The sequence below is a fragment of the Barbus barbus genome, assembly GCF_936440315.1.
Source record: "Barbus barbus genome assembly, chromosome: 11".
Classification (NCBI taxonomy): Eukaryota; Metazoa; Chordata; class Actinopteri; order Cypriniformes; family Cyprinidae; genus Barbus; species Barbus barbus.
In genome coordinates this window covers 23,695,053-23,716,280 of record NC_136739.1, presented here as the reverse complement: position 1 = coordinate 23,716,280, position 21,228 = coordinate 23,695,053, and the positions used below count along the sequence as shown (strand labels likewise).

At 38.5% G+C, this 21,228-nt stretch overlaps 1 protein-coding gene across 1 annotated transcript in view; it reads right to left on the bottom strand.

Moving 5' to 3' along the window:
• LOC306876901 (low-density lipoprotein receptor-related protein 1B-like) overlaps positions 1-21,228 on the bottom strand; it is a gene marked incomplete at its 5' end in the record, with an annotated part of 297,950 nt that continues 276,722 nt past the window's right edge. The window contains 20 exons of the mRNA XM_079428350.1: positions 1-1,365; positions 1,903-1,977; positions 2,521-2,671; positions 2,984-3,074; positions 3,376-3,452; positions 4,326-4,439; positions 8,748-8,852; positions 9,463-9,637; positions 10,332-10,493; positions 11,989-12,153; positions 12,277-12,402; positions 13,562-13,735; positions 13,876-13,992; positions 14,881-14,987; positions 15,216-15,439; positions 15,946-16,187; positions 16,552-16,677; positions 17,125-17,259; positions 17,576-17,716; positions 18,019-18,141. Coding sequence (XP_079284476.1) covers positions 1,225-1,365; positions 1,903-1,977; positions 2,521-2,671; positions 2,984-3,074; positions 3,376-3,452; positions 4,326-4,439; positions 8,748-8,852; positions 9,463-9,637; positions 10,332-10,493; positions 11,989-12,153; positions 12,277-12,402; positions 13,562-13,735; positions 13,876-13,992; positions 14,881-14,987; positions 15,216-15,439; positions 15,946-16,187; positions 16,552-16,677; positions 17,125-17,259; positions 17,576-17,716; positions 18,019-18,141 — 2,771 coding nt within the window. The 3' untranslated portion in view covers positions 1-1,224. The remainder of the gene's footprint in view (positions 1,366-1,902; positions 1,978-2,520; positions 2,672-2,983; positions 3,075-3,375; positions 3,453-4,325; positions 4,440-8,747; positions 8,853-9,462; positions 9,638-10,331; positions 10,494-11,988; positions 12,154-12,276; positions 12,403-13,561; positions 13,736-13,875; positions 13,993-14,880; positions 14,988-15,215; positions 15,440-15,945; positions 16,188-16,551; positions 16,678-17,124; positions 17,260-17,575; positions 17,717-18,018; positions 18,142-21,228) is intronic.

Sequence of the window (21,228 nt, the reverse complement as noted above, 5' to 3'; positions counted from 1 at the left end):
GAAATAAAATGTCTTTATTTTATATTGATTTGCTTTTTATATAAAAGTACTTACATTTAATACATTTTTTTCCAAAATACAAGCAGCCAAACGACATATAAATCAAATACAAAATTATAAAATCTGTTGTATCTTAGTAGCGTCCCTTCTGAAAGTAACCTGTAACGTGATTTAATTCATAAGCTCTAAAATTCCCAAGGAAGAGTAAGTTTGATTCTCTCCAGTATCCATGACATGTCAAGAGCGATCTGTGACCTATACATTATATCTTGTCCTAGGTCTATTGTCTAACAGTGATGAAGTCAATTTTGTCAGCTTTAATTTTCTTGATGAAGCCGGTGTAGTTGTATTGCTGTGCTCAAATGTAGCTTTAAGCAGGCAAAGTAGCAGAAAAGTAGCTTTTTCTTCCACAGTCTTCTTTCAAACTACCAGACTGTAGTTTAATGACCATCAAACTGACATCAGCTCTGCAAGAATGTCGTCAAGCTGGAGACCAGACTGCACTTGGTCAATATTTCTATTCAGTGCTCAGCTATCCCAGCATGCCACATGGTTGGGGTTCATAAACATGGTTTATAATTGCAGCATTTTTCTGGGTGGTGGAAATGAAAAATCACACCATGAAGCAAAAGTAAACAACACTGGATAGTTATAAACTCAGCTCTTCAATGAGAACTGACTGAAGACAAGCAGTTGACTTGTGTAGCCCTATGTTGTGGAAGAAAGCGGCAGGGGGGAAAATAAAGAAGAAAATGTTGTGAATATAACAAAACCCTTATAATGGCACAAATATGGCATCTCTAGCACAATTAAATATGATAAATGAGGTTAATACTATAAGGAAATAAAAACTTTCACAGTGTAATGTGAAGTAAACACTAGAAAGAAAAAAACGCAAAACTGCCATGATGCCCCAAGAAATGAACACACCAATTAAAAAAAACTAAGATTTTGCTCTTGTAGTTTTGTTAACTGTCCACAATGTGCAAATAAGCAGTTGTGTATCACATGTGTAGTACAATAAAAAAAACACTAAAAGAAATAAATGGACAAGTATGTCTCCAAATATCGCAACAGATATGAAGGTGCAGTGCTGATGGTGCCAAGAAACCAAATATAAACAAGATATCTGGAACCTGATAGGAAATAGAAAAATTTTTGTTTTCCTTGCGTTTTATACATTTTGTACATTTACGTAAAAAAAGAGTATAAAGTGTAGTCAGGCTATGCGGCGGTTTCTCGAATCGTCCCCTCAAGTTTCTTTGGGAGTAGCTCTCTCCTTTCGTCAATGTTGATGACTGGTTTGCGACAGTTCTGACCATCGAGGTACATCTTCGCATACATCGGATTGGAGTAGTTCATTGGCTGTTTGGAGAGAAAATAGTGGAAAATTGTCTCATACTCCCTTTTAAAAATGGCAGAATTCAGATTAAAGGAAGACACACATGAATAAAAATAAACTGTTTTATTATGAATTGCAATTAATTAAATAATGCTACAAAAATGAAAAACTGAAAACAACTTGTGCAGGATTTTAGAAAGTTGGTTCAAGGAGTTGCTTCCACTGCAGCCGGAGTCAAATGTGGTTTCTGTAGCATCATTTGGATTGGTTCTTTGAAAATCATATTTAATCATGCTTATAGTGACATGCTGATGTCAGCAAAGGATGATACATATTTTATAACTGTCACTCACAACCCCATCAACCTCACCACCTGCATAAATCAACCACTAAAAACGAGAAACGTAAAAAAAAAACGGCAGAAGTTGAGCCATAAAGCCATGCAAATACTATCACAGTGACACATGCAAATTGCACACAGCACATGCAAAAATGTTATTTAGATTGACTGTGTGATACTCAAGTCAAATAATTGAGACAAAGGAGCCCAAGGTGTTCACCTGTCCAGGTATTACTTCCTTAGGGACAGAGTGAATATTCAGCGTGCAAGGGTCACTGGATTTTACACACCAGCCCTGGAACACACACAGTTGGCCCAGCATGCAATTGACATTTAGAATGTCATTGTCACTAATCAACATCTACGTAAACGCTGCTATTAAGACAAATTTAGACAAACATGTTCATAGCATGAAACAAACAGTCAGGACAAAGCAGTGTTGTTACTGGCAATATAGCATTGCTTTTAAGAGGCATTAGACTTTAGAAAAAGATGGCATTAGACTTTAGAAAAAGATGTCAAGAAATGAGTTATTTCTGTGCAAGGGTAAAAAAAATATAATGTTTGCAGCTTTAATGAGGCAAATTCTCAAGGTAAAAGTAATTGCAGGAGCAGTGAATATTTTTCACTGGGTGGGAGGATGCAGGCAAAAGATAAAAGCCCTGGTGTAAAGCTATAGTTAATATTACATATTTTACACATTTATTCAACAGATATTTTAAAGGAGAGAACAGAAATATGTTCTTTCTGGATCTACCACATTGATATTTATGGATCTACATCATCAACCTCAGAGATTTCTTGTATTGAGGGTGTTAAAAAAATGCCAACCACAAACCTTTTGGGGATCAAGTGTGAAATTTGGTTTGAGAAGGCTTCCGGCATCTGCGTGGTTGTCATGGTCCACCTCATACATGTTGTAGGATGGATTGCCTATCTCCACATTAATGCCTCCATTAGTTACGGGCTGCCGTTGTACATGTTTCCCCCTGCAACAGAGAAGCACTTGAAATAGCAGCAGATGTCTGGAGACTTTGTTTGTTTTTATGGGCTGTGCATTTTTGAACATGCATTCAAAATACAAAGTGGCTTATTACTAAGGCTGTCAAATATTATACACACAAAATTAACACTCAAAGGCATATCAGGCTAAGAAAAACAGCAAAGCGCAATGCAACAGAAAAATAAATGCATTGGTCTGTATGCATGTATAACCAACATTTAATATTTTATTTAATACTTTCATCATAATTTCAAATAAATAATTAAATGTATTGCACAAAAAAAGTTCCAAAAAGTACCTTTGTCGTCTTCTGCAGATGCAGACACCTGTAACTACCGTAGTAATCAAAATGACCAGCAGGACCAATGGCACAATGATAGCTATACTTCCTGTTCCACACAAGAAAAGAGCCAGAAGCAAAAGCCACTATTAAGTCTATTTCCCCAGATGTCTATGCAGGTGGAAAAGGAAATTATTAGATACTCCATCAAAGCAAAATTAAATAAACACTACTGCAGCTGAAAATATATTAAACCAATATTTAACACGAAGCCCAGATGTATATTCAGATGTGTCATTTGACTGATGAAATAACAGATCTTTTCATTTTAATAATTCAAGGACTGAATCCTTATTGAATTAGTAGAGGAGAGGTCTTTATAAAGCGTGAAAGCTCTCTTCATTGCTCACCTCCAGCAGTGTTATCGGAGCGGCTGCTCTTGGGGGCCGGCCTCTCGCACTGCGTCCCCGACCAATTAGCTGAGCATCTGATTTAAAACAACAGAGTCAAAACAAACAGAAGGCAAGTCAGAAAAGAGAACAAACGGCTGACAGTTTCACAGGCCTAAATTCTACTTAAAGGAATAGTTCACCCAATAATACAACTCTGTCCTCATTTACTCACACAAAGCCTTAATTATGTAATTATGAAATTATATTAACTATATAATCGTGAAAACTATTTCACGATATTAGTTTTTACTGTATTTTTGAGCACATAAATGCAGTCTATATATTTATTTTGTAAATATATTTAAAGATTGTATTAATTTGTAAATTATTTAATCAAATAAATGTGCAAAAAAAAGTTAAAAAGTAATTGTCAACTTTGGGTGTACTATCACTTTAAGTGTAGGCAAACATGCAAACAAACTGAAAACACTGGTTAGATGGTGAGCAATAAAGCGGAAAGGAAGTCATGAATCATCTTATTTGTAATTGGAAGCGGTCCAGTGGGTGTCATGTTTATGATTAAACAGATGTTTGATGCTTGTTTATCAGCGGATGATATTAGGGTGAGGACTGGATCATTCACATTAAAAACCGTTCACTATTTTACAAACAGTGTGGACACATTTTTTAATGATTTGACTGTATATGAATTCTTCCCTAAGCTGAGACTGTACAGGATGTTAGACAAATAAAACTGACTAAAAGTACACAGATCCCAAACAAATACAGAACAAATGAGAGAATCCTAAATGTGTGGAGAGTTTGAGCAGTATGGGATGCGTGTTCTCCAGGATGGTGCTGTAGGATCATGGGAAGTGGACAGTGGGGAAGTGGGTAGGGTAATTCAACTGGATGGATGGAGTCTGGTGGAGGTGAAGCATCTGAATCAGGTGAACAGTGGGACCTACTTGCATCGAGGTTTGTTAAGGGCAGTTATTGTGCATATTCCTTCATTCTGACAGTAGTAATCGCAGGGATTGGCCAGCTCATCGCAACGCTGGTTCTTGAACCCTGCCATGCAGCTGCAAGACATCACAGTCAGGTGAGCACAGTAAGAAATTAAATTAGAGTGAAGAAATGTGCATGATCTGTAGAGCATCAGCAAGTGTCTGGTCTGTATTTCTTGCTTATAGTTTCAGGATCCTTCATGTTTTATGACCATGAAATTAAACGAGCAATACGCATTTCAAAAATATTTACTCCAGGGGTTCTAGGATTCAGGGTTTCCACACTTTTCACACATGAATTTCCATGACTTTTCAATGATCTGTTCATGTTTACTGTAAAAGGTATTGTTTAAGATATAATTTTACAAAGATTGCAGGGTGGTTTTCAATTTATTTTGAATGTCTGAAAGATTTTAATAGACAGATTGATATTATCACATTTTTCTCTACATATGAGCAAGGTCTTACAGATTAAATATTTCAGAACATGTTCACTAAGAAAAGTGACTGAAAACTCCCTGATCCTTCCAGATTTTTCATAACCCCTAATGATTTTCAAATCATGGGGCTGCAGACTAAAACCTTGTTGTCTCCTGCTTTTTTTTATAAAACAATCCAAGCTGTCAGAGTATGTATAACACATCCAGTGGCATTTTATTTTATGATTTCACTGGACTGGAGAGTGAGCCAAAGAAGAGCGATAGAGAAATGAACCTGAGCCTGAGCCAGTCTCAGGTTGATGCTGACAGATGAGTTAATTGCAGATATCTAGCGAGAACCGTGACAAAATTGGAAATGCGTTGGCAGAAACTAGGGATGCACGATATTATCGGACAGATATTGGAATCGGCCGATAACAGCTTTAAATATAAATATCGGCATCGGCCCGATATGAAACATTCTACCGATATATCTTGCCGATATGAGGAATACTTAACTTGCATGTGCTCAGGGTGTGCTAGTGATTAGATCACGTCAGCAGTGTGGCTTGTTCTTGAAGCAAAGTTTTGTCTGAATGATGATTAGAGTCACTCTTTTGGGTCACTGCATTTAATCTGTGAAAGCACCTACAGAATGATGCGTTCGGTGTGTGATTTTAGGTGCATTCGAATTTAAGCAGCGCTGTGCAGAATGATCACTGTACGACATCAAAGTACCGTGAGAGCGATAAGATAGCAGATGGATGCATTCGAATCACTCTTGCGGTACTTTGATGTCATAAAGTGACCATTCTGTTCAGCGCTGCTTCAAGTCGAACGTGCCTAGAGTAAACAGTAATAGCACGTGCAGCGGCAGCAGTGACAGCCTCTCCCGTGTCCTAACGCCCGCTCGGTAAGGAGTTTTAATCTGTATGGGGCACTGTTGGCCTACTTCTAATTAAATTAAAAGTAAAATAGCCAACACAAATAACATTTTTGTTGGACTGTGTTTCTGATTAAATAAAGCAGTAATTAATGTCATAAAATAATGAGTATGTTTTGATTTAAAGGTCAGAAGCTATAGCTTACATGAAAAAAAAAAAAATCACAAACATGACACTTGTAAATTAAATATTATATACTGATTTATTCATTAATGTGTAATATCTTATTTTTTAAACAAATCATAAGCTCTAAAAGATTTTCAGAATTTTTACTCTTGCTTTAAACCATCTACAAATATTAAATATTAAAATAAAATGTTAGGGATAACACTGCATCTTTCTAGGGGGGGGGGGGGGGGGGCATCAATTTATATATAGTTTATTTATAGTTATTTTCAAAGCTTCAATGTAATGTCCAAAAACATTTATTATTGTTGATTTAATTCTAACAAATAAGTTCTTGTTAAAAACTAACCAATATGAAAAATATTTTGCTTATAATTTCTGCACAGGACAGATTTGGTGTTGTTTTCAAACAAAAGGCAGTATCGGTATATCAGTATCGGTATTGGACAAAACGAGTCGAAAAATATCGGCATATCAGATATTGGCAAAAATCCTTGCAGAAACAATACCTTGTAAAAGAAAGGAATATCAAAATGGTCTTCAAAATAAAGCAGTGTAGTTTTGTTCAGTGTAGTGTGTAGACCCCAATAAATCATTAGAGATAAATGCTGATGTTAATGATTTCCTATACTTTGCGACTCTTGACATAAAATAATGTCATTTATATGTAATTAAGAAATCATTGGCAGACAACTTAATTGGTGATCTGTTTGCATTCTGGAGAATATTCTGTGTTGAAACATGCTTTGCTGTTTCTTTCCTGTCTTCTTTAAAGGTATGCTTTGAAGGAAAGAACTTTGCCTTTCCAAGAATATACGACTCTAGGCTTTGATAAAGAATTCATTTACATTATATCCATTTCAGGTCAACTATCATGACTTTCCAGATACAGATCCATCATTCCATACATTTCCTGTGACTCAGAGTCAGTGAATGAAACACAATATCAGAACTTCACAACAAAAAATCCCTGAGAGACAATTTGCATAGAAATTGATTCCAGTCTCTCGATTATGCCGGTCATTGCCACAAACGCCATCTAAATGGCACAGAACTTTTGACGATTTTCAAAACAACCATTTACAACCTGTTTAAGTTTGGAGACTAAATAAAACTAGTGACAATTTAATGCTTGCTAACCACTACGTTTCAGAAAGCATCTGTTATACATGCCTTCTGTCACAATCTGTGTTTGCAGATGGGAAGGAAAAGATTGATAACTGTAAATATCTTGCATAGGACAAGATGGTCAGGAGGTGCAAATTGTAAGGGAAATTATTAACAATTATGTCTCTCGAACCGTTTATTTGGGTCTTTACAAATGCACACAACACAATAATAACAAATCAAGAAAACAGGACCTTATGACCCACAGAGATTTGAAAGCAGGGTTAACAGTATGGGCATTTCACTGCCATTTGCAATTAAAAATTATTGTGGAAAATTATGAGTGCACTGGTGTGCATAACCTCCCACACTCAATTCACAACTCATTGATTATAATGGGAGTGATTTAGTTTTGCATTAGGCTTCAGCTTATTCAGCGTATATTATATGCTAAATGCAACACTGCTAACCTTATACTAGATGTTTATGATTGTATTGTGATAAATAAACATTAATACATAATTAATGTATTACTTAAAAAATATATATATATATATATATATATTTTTTTTTTACATACACTTTAAATGTAAATGTGGAGCCAGTACAAATAGAGAAATCTCTCAAATCAGAGTGTGAGGGACACGTAACCATTGTTTTTTTCTACTGGTCATATCTGACAGCTTCGTGGCCTTACTACCACTAAACACATGGTGCTCTGCAAGGGCCCCTGCCTTCACCTGTTCCTGATCTTGCAATGAAAAAGGACATTTATTCTTGACAAAACAAATTGTCAGGGTTTCTCAATGTATCCATTCCTGCCGGCCAAACCAAACAAAGCAGGACTCCAGCTGTTCTCAGAATGGCGTCCCAATATACACAAGCCCACAGAGTGGACATCCTGTCAGTATGTCCAGCACAGTGTGAGCCTAACCTCATCTTTATTAACGTGTGTAAAAAAATAAACTGCTGCACCTGACAACAAAACTTCATGTCCAGACATGACAGCTCAAAAACCCATTCATGATTTTACAGTATTAATAACTTCCCACACATAGAAGACCTTTTAAGTGATTTGTGATGTCAATCAACAGACTTATGCATTCAGTAATTTCAGCTATATGAATAGTATTTCTTTAGTGATCATTGATTTTAAAAAATGACACAATTGTATAGTACTATATATTATCAAAAGATGAATGTCTTTACTATTTCAAATAAGTTCTATTCAACTTTCTATTCATCAAAGATAAGTAATTAATAAGAGATGTTCCTTGAGCATCAACTCAATACCAGAACTAGTGATAACGAGAAGGAATAAATTACATTTTAAGACATTGAAATAGAAAAGAGTTATTTTAAATATATTACGGTTTTACTGTATTTCTGATCATATAAATGCAGTCTGTAAGATTTCAGAAATATTACAAAAAATCTGGCTCCAAACTTTTGAATAGTAGTACATTTAGTAGGTTTGATGATTAAATCCACAAATTAAATCTAGCTTTGAGGCTTGATGTAATTTGGTTTTTAACCAAAATGTAGGCTTTTAGGCACACAAGAGCTTGGCCTAATTATTCCTCTGTGCTTTTTAAGTCTGTCAAACAGTACCAGTGTAGAGCCCCCCACTGAGGTAATTTTGGCCCCCGTTGATGGGAAACTTATGAGATTCTGACATCTGTACAACTTTTCTAAATGAATGGTAAGGCTTCCAAGGTTATGCGCTGTGTGGGTCTAATAGCGGAGAATTGGAATGTGGACAAAAGGAGGCACTTAGTCATTCTTACTGGCAGAAGGGTAGGCTGGTGTCGGGGTCCAGATGACAGGTGCCTCCGTTATAGCAGTAGCCGTCACACAACTGGCAGCTGGAGGCGATTCGACCACTGGTACAGCTGGCAGAACGACAACAAATTGGAAAAGCTAAAAATGTGATTGTTGTATAAACCGAGGAGTCATTTCAGTGTGAACTTAATAAATAATAAATGATATAAATTAGGCTTTGTATCATTATGAATAGAATGATGAATATCCTGAATAGAATACAATTTTGCTGAATGCATAGAAATAATGGCAGAACATCAATTCTGTTCTTAATTTACTTTAGATGAGCGTATCATTTTTGTATCAATACAATCACCAAACAGCAAAGACAGCAAACACAGAACACAATTTTTAAATTGAAATAATATTTCACATTACTGCTGTTTTTACTGTAGTTTTGATCAAATAAATAAAGTACATAAATTAAGCTTTGTATCATTATGAGCTACTTGAATGTTACCAATTATTATCCTGAATAGAATTATACTTTGCTTGGCACAACATCAATTCTGTACTTAATTTGCTTCAAAGGGGAAATGATTTTTAAAGGTGAAGTGTGAAATAATAAAATAAAATACAACCACAAAACTGAACTATAAATATAACAACTATAAATAAAAACATTTAAACATGTTTGCCATCAAATACATCATTTTCATAGATATTAAAAAAACAACTAACTTGCAAGCCACATCTCCTGTGTCTCCATTAATGATACATGGTGCTCCATGGCACCGCAGGCACTTGTCGACATCACACTTGATGCCTTCATAGCGAGGCGGGCACACGCATTCAACGTGTCCGGAACTGGACAGTGTGCAGGCCTGGGAATGGACGCAGTGGTGATGACAGATGTCTGTCAGGGCAAAGATATGTCTTTAATTAAGATATGAGGGCACATTTCTTTCATTTTATGCTCAAGTTTAATTCGAATTTTATAAAGCTTTAATGAGACTTAATTATCCGCATCAAATATCTACTGGTACTAAGATAAAAATGTGTCACCCCTTGGGTGCACAGCACTGAAAATGCATTACGGGTGCACAGATTAAATTGTTTTGCAACAAATTATAATAACAAAGACTTTATAACCACAAATATTTTATCAGCAAAGCACAGAAACACCTTGAGGTTGTTACAGCAGCATTTAAAAAAACGTATTTGTGCACAGATCGTTCAAATACTAGCAAATGCCCTTTTGAGTCAAATACAATATTTGCTTTCATTAGGCCTTTTTTTGTTGCTGTTGCCAGCTGTGGAGAGAAAACTCAACAATTGTTCCATTAACCACAATTTAGTGACTGGTCTTCTATGCAAAAAAACACAACAAACCCTCTCTGGAGATCGTATCATTTTCTACACATTTCTTTTTTTTCTGTTCCACTTGGTACTTGAAAGATTTGAACAAGCAATATGGATTTTGATGATACTGAATTAAAGGGGCACAGCGGTAGATGTAATTACCTGCCAAGAGAATCACTGACCTATTGAATTAAAATGCAGTTGCTGACCATTTCTGCTGGGTACAAGCAATCTCTTACAATACTTACGATAAAGACAGCGGTCACCCGTGTACTCTGCCAAGCAGCGACACACTGGCTGGTTTCCAGGGCTTACGTCACATGTGCCTCCATTCAGACAGTGATTATCACAGACCCGTCTCTCACAGTTAGGGCCAGTGAAGCCTGTCACGCAGCGGCAAGTAGGTTTCCCTAAGATCGGAGTAGACAGATGCATCCATGTGAGCGTTTTATTCATGTTTTGTCCTTTTGGTTTTAGTACCAAAAGTTGAGAGAATGAGAGCTGTTGGCAAAAGCTGGCAATTTCAGTACAGGCCATGATTTTACTGGAAGCAATTTATACTTTGAACTAAACTGGAGTCTACAAGTACCATAAATTGACACCTGATGTAAAGCTGTCTGAAAATAGATCTAACACCAACCAAATGAACCACGTACAAACTTGAACCAAAAGGTTTAGTGTAAAAGTGGCCCGAATAAAAAACAAAACAAAACCAGAAAACACTATGTAAACAAATGGAGTCATATAATTATGACAGGAAGGGACATTATTTTGGTCATAACATGAACTTGTGGGAATGTAATTGCATTTTAAGGCCACAACATATTACTCTTGAAACCATGCTTAGGGAAGGATTTTTTTTTTCTTAAGATCATGATTTCTTGTTGCAAGAACTACATTCTTTTATTGTGGCCACAAGTTTAATGGGCAAACAGTCCTGTGTGACCATAGCAATCTGGGAAATGGAAATAATAATTTACAAACACTTTTGAATTAAGAATGACAGATCAAGGTAGGACATGGCTCTATTCTATATTAGAATGATATAGTTAAATATAACAGTTAAAAATAAACAGCATTGAGATCCTTTAAAAAGATATGCAGAGCCACATGCCGCATGCATTATAGTGCATGCGTTTAAATGTAATCACTAAATATTAAAAAGCTGAGGTGAAATGAGCTGTTTTTGTTTAGATTCAATAAATGGTGTTGAGTTTTGAGTTTTTACAATATGCCTCCCTCATGATATGACCTCAATAAAATATATAGTTCTACTTATAAGCAAAGCTTTTACTCAGTAACTATACTCTTTTTAATAACACTGCATCCCACTCGACCATTAACAATCACCAGAGAAAATGATGAAATGTATCAAACTTCAGAGGATTCTGATGTTAAGAATAATTGCTTTCTTACATGCCTCATCAGTCAGATGATTGAATATGATAGATGAAGCTGTAATATGACACTCTTGACTAATTTTAATTGAGGTGCAGACACAAACACTCAACTGATTTTGTCATCAGCAAGCCTTTGTAAGTTTCAACATTTGGGACCAAAGTGTTCAATTTCAAATGAATTCTTTATTAAAACAGATCAATTGCACATTAGCATACAATCCAAGAGTCCATATGCTGCTTGAATCATTTTAGATTATAACCGTTAGTACTAGCACACACACTGCCACACAGTTTTGTTAACGATGTCTTTAAAATATGAATTTAGAAGAACTCCTAATCAAACTGCCGGGCACTCAACATTTCACAGTAGTTGCATGTAGAACGCATGTAATTTGATCGCAAGTACTGATTATAAGAGCATTTCAAATACTTCATTACTCAAGACTGAGGCAAAGATTTTAATCATGTATTGAAATCTACACAAAGCTGTTTGAGAGTTTCTTACCAAGAGGTGAGCCAGTACACGTGCCTCCGTTTAAGCAGTAATCTATACAGTGGTTGACTTCACAACGTTCCCCAGAGAAATTAGGCCAGCAGTAACAGCGCCAGTCTCCTTTTTCATTGGCCATGCAACGTCCTCCATTCTCACAGGCAGGTCGGCACAACTCACCTTTACAATATTGAAACAAATTAACTGAAAATATATTTTTATTTCATTGAATCTTCATGTTCTTTTGTACCCCCAAAACCATGAAAAAAGCGAGCAGCCCTACAGTAAAGTGAGGCTTCAGACCTGAGACAATGGGGTCAATACAAGAGCCATTGACCAAGGTCTTCCCCTCTGGACAGGTGCAGCTGGCCCCGGTTGGATTGAGCAAGCACATAAAATCGCAGGTCATCCGCACACAGGGATTGGCCACTGAATACAAAACAGATAAAGCATAAATTGAACTTGGAATGTACAATGACATTTAGATAAACATCAATTTATAATCATTAGAATTAATAATAATTACAATAATTATTTTGATATACTTAAAAATATATAATAATAATAATAATCTGGTAGTTTTTTGTTGTTGTTGTTGTTGAAAACCTTCCCTACAAAATGAAATATATTTAATATTTACTTTAATATTGAGGGTCAACATAATCTAAATGTTAGAACATCTTTCATAATTTTCAGAAAAAAACAACAAAAAACAAGTTTCAGTCCCTATTTTGTAGCATATTCATGGAAAGTGCCATCTAAAATGTTTTCAGTTTACTTATTTAACTTCTTAAAACAAATTGTCGAACTGGCGCATCAAAAGTTGCAGATTTGAAAGCCGTGGCTCAAAGATGCCAGCTGTATGAGGGAACATCTGTATCAATCTTCAGTGTTTTGCTGAGGACATCAAACCTAAACTTTTAGCTTTTGCTGGCAGTGCACAAGTCTCTCCGCCAGGCTAGATCTCTGACTTTAATGAGTCAGTGGGGACTGGCTCAGCTGCCCCTCACTACAACCCCACCAGAAAAGAGAGATCTTTTCGAGCTTGTGAGGTCATTAACACAACCAGATAACAAATAGCAACCAAGACCAACAGCAGAGGAGGCCAGCTTCTGAGAAGACAGTATATTAGAGAGTCGCAAATGCAATGCATGGGGAGGCAAATTAAATTGGTGTAACATTTTTAAAGAGTGTTATTTGTCTCAGTGAGATGCACAGAAGACTATTGAAGAAACCATACGTTCAGCTCAGGTTAAAAACAAAACAAAACAAAAAAATGTTGCTGTAAATACAACAATGCTAGTGATTTACAGTCAACTGAACTTGGATTACTGCTTTCATTTTAGCCATAAGAACAGGACACTGTAACAGTCTCAAAATACTGTGCAACTGCCAAAGGATATCACTCTGACCTTCAAAACACTGCAAAAGTATTTTCTTTGAAAAACCTGGTAGAAAATATATAAAAAAATTATCTTAGGATCCACAAAAATAACCACTAAAAAGAACCATTTCTTCATTCTCCGAGTTGTACAAGAAAGGAAAAGGCACTGAATAGAAAACGTTTAGAGAAAAAGTGTGCTCTTACCATCCTGCTGCTTGAAACGATGAGAGATCAGGACATTTGTTGTTTTTTCAATACCCAAGTCAAGAGGTTCAATTGGTTTTTTGCCATATTTGTGGATTCTGAAAATGTCATTTTTCAGTCCTGTTCCATAAATGAAATCCTCAAAAATGTCTATTCTGTATGGTTGTGATATTCCTGTGCAGGCATGAAGTGAGGCAAAGACATTAGACAAACTTAATTTTCTAAAACACTTTCAATGGTTAACGATTTCAGGCATATAAGATACAGGAACAAAGCAAAATACTATCAGATTCCCTTTTAAATGCTCTTCTCACCTTGCTTGCCATCGATTACCACCAATGGGTCTGAGCCATCAAAACGGACACTGCCAATGACAGAGAGCTCGGCATCAGCCCAATAAACACGCTGGCTGAAGTAATCAATCGCCAACCCTACAGATAAATGACGGGAAGAGAGTTATTTCCATAATAATAAGATCTTGGCATAGAATGTTAAGAAACATCACATATTTAAACACTGACACATCCATGTTGGCAGGGTTTACATTACTAAAGCATTACACAAAAGCAACAGCTCACAATAAACCTATTCAGGAAAAGAGAATAGGTTAATAACCAGAACTGTAACGTGTTCATGTATGAAGAGTTTCATTCATCTAGGTCATGTGAGACTGTAGTAGGACTGGAAAATGTTTTTAAATAGCATCAAACTGGTATAAACAGAACCTTTGTGTTTAGATCAGTGTGGTGCTAAATTGAACTTTTTATATAATTAAATAACCTTTAAGGAACCCTTGCTTCAATGTGGACATATTCAGCACAAAAGCTTCAGATCTGTGTCCTTTTGCTCTTCCTGAAATAAACTCAGCAAAAGTTTGTCCCATATTTCTCTGAGTTAGCGTTGCTTGACTCATTAAATTTCTTCTCTTGATTAAAGACTCGGATGTTGCTTTTTTGTTCCTTTTCTAGAGATGATGGATTCCTAAAGCTGCTCTGGAGGCGTAATATTGGCCCCTATAAAGGAGGCCATGGTTAAATGTAGTGGTACTTAGTGTTTCCCTGAGGAACACGCCTGCAGGTTTACCTAAAGGCATTGCATCTAAAACATTTCCTCAAACTCGGAAATGAGAAAAGTGCTGTGATATATCGAAACAGGATATGAGACCAACAAGCTTCTACATAAATGCATTCAGACCTTGACCTCATCCCTTTAGAAAGAACCAAAACAACAACCTCTCATTTATCACACTCACAGAAAAACAGCTGAGGACTCAAAGGAAAGAGCTCATGCCCATCACACTGAAAAACATAAAAACATACCTGTGGGCCTCCTAAGGTTCTTGTCCAATAGCACTCTACGCATGGAGCCATCCATCGCACTCTCCTCTATGTGTGAGTGGTCGCCTATCACTGACCAATACATCATCCTGAAACAGGTTAAATCTTTACTTGATAAATACATACAGATGTGGCCATTTAGAATGCACATTTTGTGTACTGTATATAAAAATTATTTCAGAAATTCAGAATCCTATATATCTTTTTTTACATTAAATTAGATTTTCAATTTCATATTTTCAATGTACATTTAGACTTTTGAAACCCACTATGTGAATATAAAAATAACCCAAATAGTAATTGAAACATGCTCCTACCCTTTGACTGGATTGACAGTAATGGCGTAAGGCTCTCCTGCAATGTCAGTTATCAGACGGGTGCAGTTGGGTCCCTTGAGTTGCCCCACGTTAATGGAGTATCTAAGCTTGGTCCAGTGAGCTGTGTAATAACTGAACCAGTGCATCCTAGAGTGGTCTGTCCAGTAGATATTTCCAGTCACCCAGTCAGCTGATACATCTCTGGGTCTGCGAAAGTCTGGACACTGCAAAAGTCACCCAGATATCAAGGTGATTCCCATGTGGGCCAAGACATCACAGAATATTTAAGATTGCATTTTAACATGTTTAGGAGAATATTATTCATAAAAAGTGTGGTCAAAACTTCAGAGACCGTTCTTGGATTTAGGGATAAAATGGAGTTAAAAGTTTGGAGAAAAATATTATTTTGTTAAATATTTTATAAAAACAAACAAAGATCAACATATAATATACTTCTTGTCTGAAATGTCTTTGTTCATAAAATAGAAGTAAAATACATCAATTATGGAGTTAGTATTGACTAATTTAAATTAATGTGTACATACACCAACATTAAACGTATTGAATGTTTTCAGTATTCTGCTGCCATTAAATGTACTATATACAGCACAGAATTAACAAATTAATTAGGAGGAAGATTAAATGAATAGCTTTGAAGGGAACAAAAAAAATCCTGAATATTCCTGAGAAAATATGATGATAGACTCCACACAAGACCCACAATACTTACTATGATGCCAACATTTGTTTTAGTTTGACTCCTGTTTAGGATATCTTTGTAAAAAAGTCCACCGGGATTAAACTGAGTAGCCCAGATAAACTTTTGTTGGTGATACAGAGCATCCATCCCAATGATGCGGGCATTTTCCTCGATGCGAGCATGTACTTTGTGTCCATGGCTCTGGTTAAATGGATACACAAAACTTCGGATTTCAGTGTCATTAGCTATGTAGAGCACTCGATCTTCTGGTCCTGCCCGTTGAGTTATTAATATGCAAAAAAAATGAAAAGTGGCTAAATTCCATTTAGAGTTTAAGACAACAGTTTGACAATTACAGATGCAGATAAATCATTCTAGAACAGCAATATGCATTCTAATCAATCAGTAATCTTTAATTCAAAGTTAATACTTTAGAAGACAATGTACTGTATAGTTCTTAAAACATTCAGAAATATAAATAATAATTACTACTTATGTTTGAAATGGCTTAAAATGTATATTTAGGCCCTGTGTGTTGAGGTAATGTATGAAAAGATCTACTAAGTCATTCATATTCTAAAATAAAATCACACAGTGAAGCTAAAGGTCAAGTCAATAGAAAATATAGATCCTTACCTTTTGCTATGCACCCCATGCTACCATTCATATCCTTATAGTTTTTGTCACATGTACATTTGTATGATCCTTTCGTGTTTGTGCAATAGTGAGAGCAAGTGCCAAAATTAAGACACTCATTGATTTCTGCAAAAAAAGAGAAGAATAAAAGTCAGATTTCGAGGAATAGCGTTTTCTGGAAACTGTGTGATGCTCACTATGTGGCTTTTTTTTTCTTTCACATGCTGAGTGCTTGAAAATAAAACGTCTGATGTGGTCTGCTCACTGCATCTCAGTGATCTTCATTCCCAGAAAAAACACTATGTGAGCGCACAATCCTTTGAAATGTTCTTTTACATGCAAAACATTTTCAGTAGGTTAAGCAGTTTCAGGAGCTTAATTTCTAAACCTTGTTGAGCTAATGTTGTTCTGCACAAAGACAAAGACTGCAGCTCTTTTTGGTGCCACAGGTATGACAAAAATGGCACATTTCACCTTTAAATTGAAAGTCTAAATCCACATTCCTCCCTCAGATAAAGCAGTGAATCATTTTTCTGAACGCTAACAGAATCAGGGAAGATAGTCTGACAGTACCTTCACACTTTCTGCTTCTGAGATTTCTCTGAAAGCCAGGTTTGCAGTGGCAAATTGCATTTGTGTTTGTATGATTGCACACTGCATCCTCCCCACATGGATTCATCCTCTTTCCACATATGTCTCCATTTGACGCTGGAATGAGAGAGAGAGAGAGAGAGAGAGAGAGAGAGAGCTTTGAAGTGACATACTTTATACTTGCACCCAACTGTCAGAGTGCATGATGGGAATTTTTTTTGTCTTTTGATGCTTGGTCATAGCCAACAAATAAAATGCGTCTAAGAAAAAACTCATGTGGAAGATAAGCCTGAATGATTTTGTTATAACAATTCCAGACGTACTACGCATTTCCATGTAAACCACCAAGAATGCCTTTAATCTGACAATATTGCTTGTTTTGCGACAGATTATTCTAAGAGATTTGGTATTGCATGCAATTTAGACCACATACAAGCCTTGCAGTCCTGTTCATCTGATCCTCCATCTCCACAGTCATCAAACAGGTCGCACTGCAGTTGTGCGGGTATACATTTACGATTACTACAGGTAAACTCTGCCTTCCCACAGGGCTTGGGCCTAGCTGAAACAGCCTCTGATTTGGGCCCCATAGGAAAGAAAAAAAAAAAACATATCCATTTCAATCCGAACTTTAGCTGGCATCTTATTCATCACCACCCAAAGAGTCTTCAATCAAATTTACTGTAATCATGTGAGTGATTAATGGGCACTACATATCTGAACGACCTCAGGAACTGCTAGCAAAACAATAAAATCACTAAAATCTAGACTAGATCCTTTATTTGTCAATTAAAATAAACGTATGGCACAAAAGATGGATTTCCCATTGTGTTGGTGAGGATAAAGGTATCATCAGAGACTTGTGAATGAGCCTACCACATTCATCTTCATCTGAGTTATCCCCACAGTTATCCACATTGTTACAGATTTGATCAAGCCGTAGACACACTCTGTCATTTCTGCAGCGATGCGGCCTTGCTGGAGGACAAGGTAGTTTGGCTATAGAAATGAAAACCAAAGGTTACAGTATACAGTATGTGCAGATTTTTCTTCTTTGTAATGCAATTGACTGCTTTATATATATATATATATATATATATATATATATATATATATATATATATATATATATATATATATGTATATAGTCAAAAGTTTGGAAACATGATTTTTAAATGTTTGTAATGAAGTCTCTCACCTACTTTACATTTATTTGATAAAAAAAAGTAAAACAAAAAACAGTCCAAGAGTGCATATCAATTAGGCCAAAATGGCTCAATGTGGGTGCTCCACCACACAGGAATAGGGACGAAAACATCAAAGTAGGCACACCACAGCTCCAGAGATATAGAAGTATTTAATTATGTTCTCACCACAGGTGACGTTTTGAGCTTAAACGCTTTTCATCAGACAATAGGTATGTTCAACTTCATGCAGCGCCGCACAGACCTATCGCCGAGAGTAGCCGCTTGCAGTCGGGGCGGAATTGAAAGCGGAGACGTGAAGTCGGACTCTTTCTGCTCCCGGTAGTGATGCTCTCGCGGTGTTTGGATACTCTTATCATAGATGAAGTGAATAACATGCAATATTTGTCAAATGCACAGACGTTTCAGAAATATTTTCATGAGCAACAGAAACACTTTTTATATACTGCTTAATATCTGTTACTGTTATTGATACTGGCCATCTGTTCAAGAATAAAGTTCAACATAAACATATACTATTTAAATACCAATAAAGTGGGGGTATATTTGCTTTTATCAGTATTTTTTTTAATAAATGTGACTCAATATAACGTCTCGGTTACGTATGTAACCCTCGTTCCCTGAAGGAGGGAACGGAGACATCACGTCGGTGACTGACAAATTGGGATCTCGCTTAGAGAGACCAATCCACTACGAGTGTATCTAAACGAGCCAATGCACATTGGCATGCGATTATTGCATCCAGCTGCTGCTGATCACAGCGTGAGTATAAGTAGGTAGCAGGTGCAGCGCATATTCAGGTTTTCGCTGAGGAGCTGAGCCGGTGACCCGGTCGCTCAGCGGTGGTACAGCAGCCGTGGCGACGGGACGTGATGTCTCCGTTCCCTCCTTCAGGAAACGAGGGTTACATACGTAACCGAGACGTTCCCTATCAGTCGGTCACTCCGAGTCATGTCGGTGACCAACGAATTGGGATCCCTACCAAAGGGCCACGGATACTGCCCCTTCCAGTGTCCTGTGGAATCCTCCTGCACCCCTATTTTTTGGCGCAGGTCAGGGCTTAGCACAGAAGGCCAATTACTGTTGCTATGGCACTACCCACTCAGTAAGACTGGATAACACTGGGAAAATGAACCCATTCCACTTGGAACCGGAAGCTGAGGAAACCCACCCTTCCCGAAGGAGGTTCAGAAGCACTTACGCATATGAACCGTTTAGGTGCATATGGAAGATTAGAGGAGATTGTAGCCTTTTGGACAATGGCAGAACATCTGCCGGGGAAACACGTGCTCTAAGGCTATACCGTGGACTTCACACATATGGGATCCAATTAGGTCTCACATATGGAACCCAGCCCTCTACCGGTTCTCACGGAGTGAGGGCCTGGCATCAGACGATCCACCACGTCTGACTGCCAAGGGAATGGAGGAGCTCGACAGGGTATACAGTACGGACTCTCTGGAGCAGTTTTAGCAAGCCGACCCGAAACCGGAGCCTCTCAGTGCTTCTACCCGTTTGAGGTGAGAACACAGGAGGAAACCGGTTCCACACGAAGGCTATAGAACCTAGTGAAGGTGTTAGGGGTCGCCCAGCCCGCAACTCTACAAATATCTACCAGCGAGGCGCCACAAGCCAACACCCAGAAAGATGCAACACTTCTAGTAGAGTGGGCTCTCAACCTGAACAGGCAGGGCACACCCTGTGCCTGATAAGCCAGGGTGATTGCGTCCACTATCCAGTGGGCCATCCTCTGCTTGGAGAGGTGGGGCGGCTGCCCTGCGACCGGCTCCACAGCGCTGCTTTGCTGGAGGCTGCTGCGCGGGAGCGGGGGTGGTGGCAGGGGGCCGCCCTCAGCGACGAGTAGACTGAGGCGCTGCCGCCGGCGGCCGGGTGGAGGCAGCAGCTGCACACCAGGGCAGGATGTGCCTGATGGCCTCAGTCTGCTTCTGTGCAGCGGAGAACTGCTGGGCAAAGTTCTCCATTGCGTCGCCGAAAAGGTCGGTCTGGGACACAGGGGCATTCAAGAACCGCATCTTGTCCGACTCCCTCGTGTCGGCCAGGCACAGCCAGAGGTGGCGTTCCTGGACCACCATAGTGGACATCGCACGGCCCAGAGACCACGCAGTGACCTTCGTCGCTCGTAGCGCGAGGTCAGTAGCGTTACGAAGCTCTCTGAGAACTTCCGGGTCATGCCCACCCTCGTGCACGTCCTTCAGTGCCTTGGCCTGATGAACCTGCAACAACGCCATAGCGTGTAGGGCGGAAGCAGCTTCACCACAGGCCGTATAAGCACTGCCGGTCAGGGCCGACAAGTACCTACAGACCCGGGAGGGGAGCGACGGATTTCCACGCCAGGTGGCAGCGGTATTTGGACACAATTGCATCGCAACCGACCGCTCAACCGGTGGGATCCCCGTATACCCCCGCGCTGCCCCACCGTCGAGGGTGGTGAGGGAGGACGAGCCACCGGATCGGATTCAGGCAGTGAAAGGTGCCGTCCGTGATCCAGTGAGCTCATCATGCACTTCTGGGAAGAAAGGTACTGGGGTGGGGCCCTGAGAACCAGCGCGAGCCACCCCAAGAAACCAATCGTCCAACCTCGAGGGTTTGGGACGTGGTGGAGGTTTCCACTCGAGCCCGACACTCTCGGCGGCCCGGGCAAGCATGGCCACCATTTCTGGATACGAATCTGGCATCGCCGGGCCACCCAGAAAGTGGTAGCGGTGCCGAATCATCACCTCCAGAAAGGTCTGACTCACCCTCTGATGCAGCGATCGACATCCAATCATCGGGGGGAGCACCAAAGGATACAACTGGTACCCCAAGAGAGGGTCCAGCCTGTTCCCTCGGCAGCTCCACAGGCTGCGAAGTGCCAGTAGAA